The 2,500-nt window shown below is 41.9% G+C and overlaps 1 protein-coding gene across 1 annotated transcript in view; it reads right to left on the bottom strand.

The window, feature by feature from the left end:
- Nucleotides 1-2,500, bottom strand: part of myo15ab (myosin XVAb) — a gene marked incomplete at both ends in the record, with an annotated part of 155,895 nt that overhangs the window by 93,813 nt on the left and 59,582 nt on the right. Inside the window, 2 exon segments of the mRNA XM_084319482.1 lie at nt 1,526-1,650; nt 2,425-2,470. Coding sequence (XP_084175608.1) covers nt 1,526-1,650; nt 2,425-2,470 — 171 coding nt within the window.

Genomic DNA, 2,500 nt, shown 5'->3' with positions numbered 1-2,500 from the left:
AGTGCTACAGTGTAGGTTAGTTTATTAGGGTTAGGGTTAAGTGCATGACAGTAAGGTTAGTTAGGGTTAGATATATATAAATTTTTTCAGATAATGGTTAAATCAATCAATCAATCAATCAAATCCTTTATTTAACCAGATACGCATCATTGAGATTAAAATCTCTTTTTCAAGAGCGATCTGGCCAAGCAAGGCAGCAGAAGGTTTCAACATAAAAAAGAACATCACAATAAAATACAGATAAAACATTTACAGCAAGCTCCAATTTCAGGCAAGTTATCAAACAGGCAAATGATCAAACACAGTTGCACTGTCCGAGGGAACTGAGTTCGTAGGATTTTAAAATGGCTTTGAATTCTCAGAGGGTGACCAGTCCTGGTAATGTTAGGTCCTCCTGTATCTTGTTCTTGTTAAAAGCCCTTTATCCCAATTCAGTTTTTCCCAAAGACAAGAAGTGCGTCTTTAGTCGACGGCGAAAGATTGGACGGGTTTCGGCTGTCCTAACTGCGGGGTGGGTAGTTCATTCCACCATTGTGGGGCAAGGACTGAGAAAAGGCAGGTTCTCCTTGATGACCCTCCCGGAGTTCAGATAGGAGTGGGTCTGAGGCGGCCAGAAGATGCAGAGCGTAGGGGTCTTGAGGGTGTGTAGTTGGAGACCATTGACCGGAGGTAGGCGGGAGCCGTTCAGTCTGTCCCTTTAAGCACACGGTGAGTCTAACAGAGTGAGAGTGAGCGCGGTGCTGATGACCAGTCTGAGGGGACCAGGAAGGAGGCAGCAACAGCCAGAGGGTCTGAGGCGGCTTCAGCTGGTGCGTGACGGCTGACTCTGAATTGGCTTCAGCAGCCAGCCGGTGCTTAGAATGACTTAAGAGGTACAGTAGAAAGAGGAGAGTTGTATGTGGAGCAAAACAAACTGGAGGGAGTTAGATTTCCACTAATATATATCTTGATCTTTGTTTCAAGGCAAGAATGACTCGGAATCCATGTGTCAAAAAGAGAGGTTATGGAAGAGCATTCTGATTGGATAGCTCTCCTACATGAGCAGGAAGTGATGGAAGAGCATTCTGATTGGATAGCCCCCCCTACCTGAGCAGGAAGTGATACAAGAGCATTCTGATTGGATAGCCCCCCCTACCTGAGCAGGAAGTGATAGAAGAACATTCTGATTGGATAGCCCCCCCTACCTGAACAGGAAGTGATAGGAGAGCATTCTGATTGGATAGCCCTCCTACCTGAACAGGAAGTGATAGAAGAGCATTCTGATTGGATAGCCCCCCCTACCTGAGCAGGAAGTGATGGAAGAGCATTCTGATTGGATAGCCCCCCCTACCTGAGCAGGAAGTGATAGAAGAACATTCTGATTGGATAGCCCCCCCTACCTGAACAGGAAGTGATAGAAGAGCATTCTGATTGGATAGCCCTCCTACCTGAACAGGAAGTGATAGAAGAGCATTCTGATTGGATAGCCCCCCCTACCTTAACAGGAAGTGATGGAAGAGCATTCTGATTGGATAGCCCCCCCTACCTTAACAGGAAGTGATGGAAGAGCATTCTGAATGGATAGCCTATCTTCCTGATGCGGATGGTCTCCAGGATACCAGAGTAACGCAGCTGAGTGCTGATCAGGTCCATGTCAAATACCCCAGGCTCCTACACACACACACACACACACACACACACACACACACACACACACACACACACACACGCACGCACACACACACACACACACACACACATACACACACGCTTGCACGCACACACGCACACACACACACACACACACACGCACGCACGCACGCACGCACACACACACACACACATTCATTTATTATGTTATTTAAACACAAACAATGATTCTAAACATCCACACGCCAAACTGTAGAACGTACCTTTAACTTTAGAACATCCCTTTAACTTTACAACATACATTTAACTTTACAACATACATTTAACTTTACAACATACATTTAACGTTACAACATACCTTTACATTTATAACATACATTTAACTTTACAACATACCTTTAAATGTATACCATACATTTAACTTTACAACATACCTTTAAATGTATACCATACATTTAACTTTACAACATACCTTTAAATGTATACCATACATTAACTTTACAACATACCTTTAAATGTATACCATACATTTAACTTTACAACATACCTTTAAATGTATACCATACATTTAACTTTACAACATACCTTTAAATGTATACCATACATTTAACTTTACAACATACCTTTAAATGTACTGTATACCATACATTTAACTTTACAACATACCTTTAAATGTACTGTATACCATACATTTAACTTTACAACATACCTTTAAATGTACTGTATACCATACATTTAACTTTACAACATACCTTTAAATGTACTGTATACCATACATTTAACTTTACAACATACCTTGTGTTGGTTTGGCTTCATGCATCGAATAAAGTAAGGATTACACCTGCCACAGACAGAATGAATGAATGAACGA

This window comes from Notolepis coatsorum, assembly GCF_963971535.1.
Source record: "Notolepis coatsorum genome assembly, chromosome: 7".
NCBI lineage: Eukaryota > Metazoa > Chordata > Actinopteri > Aulopiformes > Paralepididae > Notolepis > Notolepis coatsorum.
The sequence above is the reverse complement of the archived record's forward strand: the minus strand, read 5'-3'. Positions and strand labels throughout refer to the sequence as shown.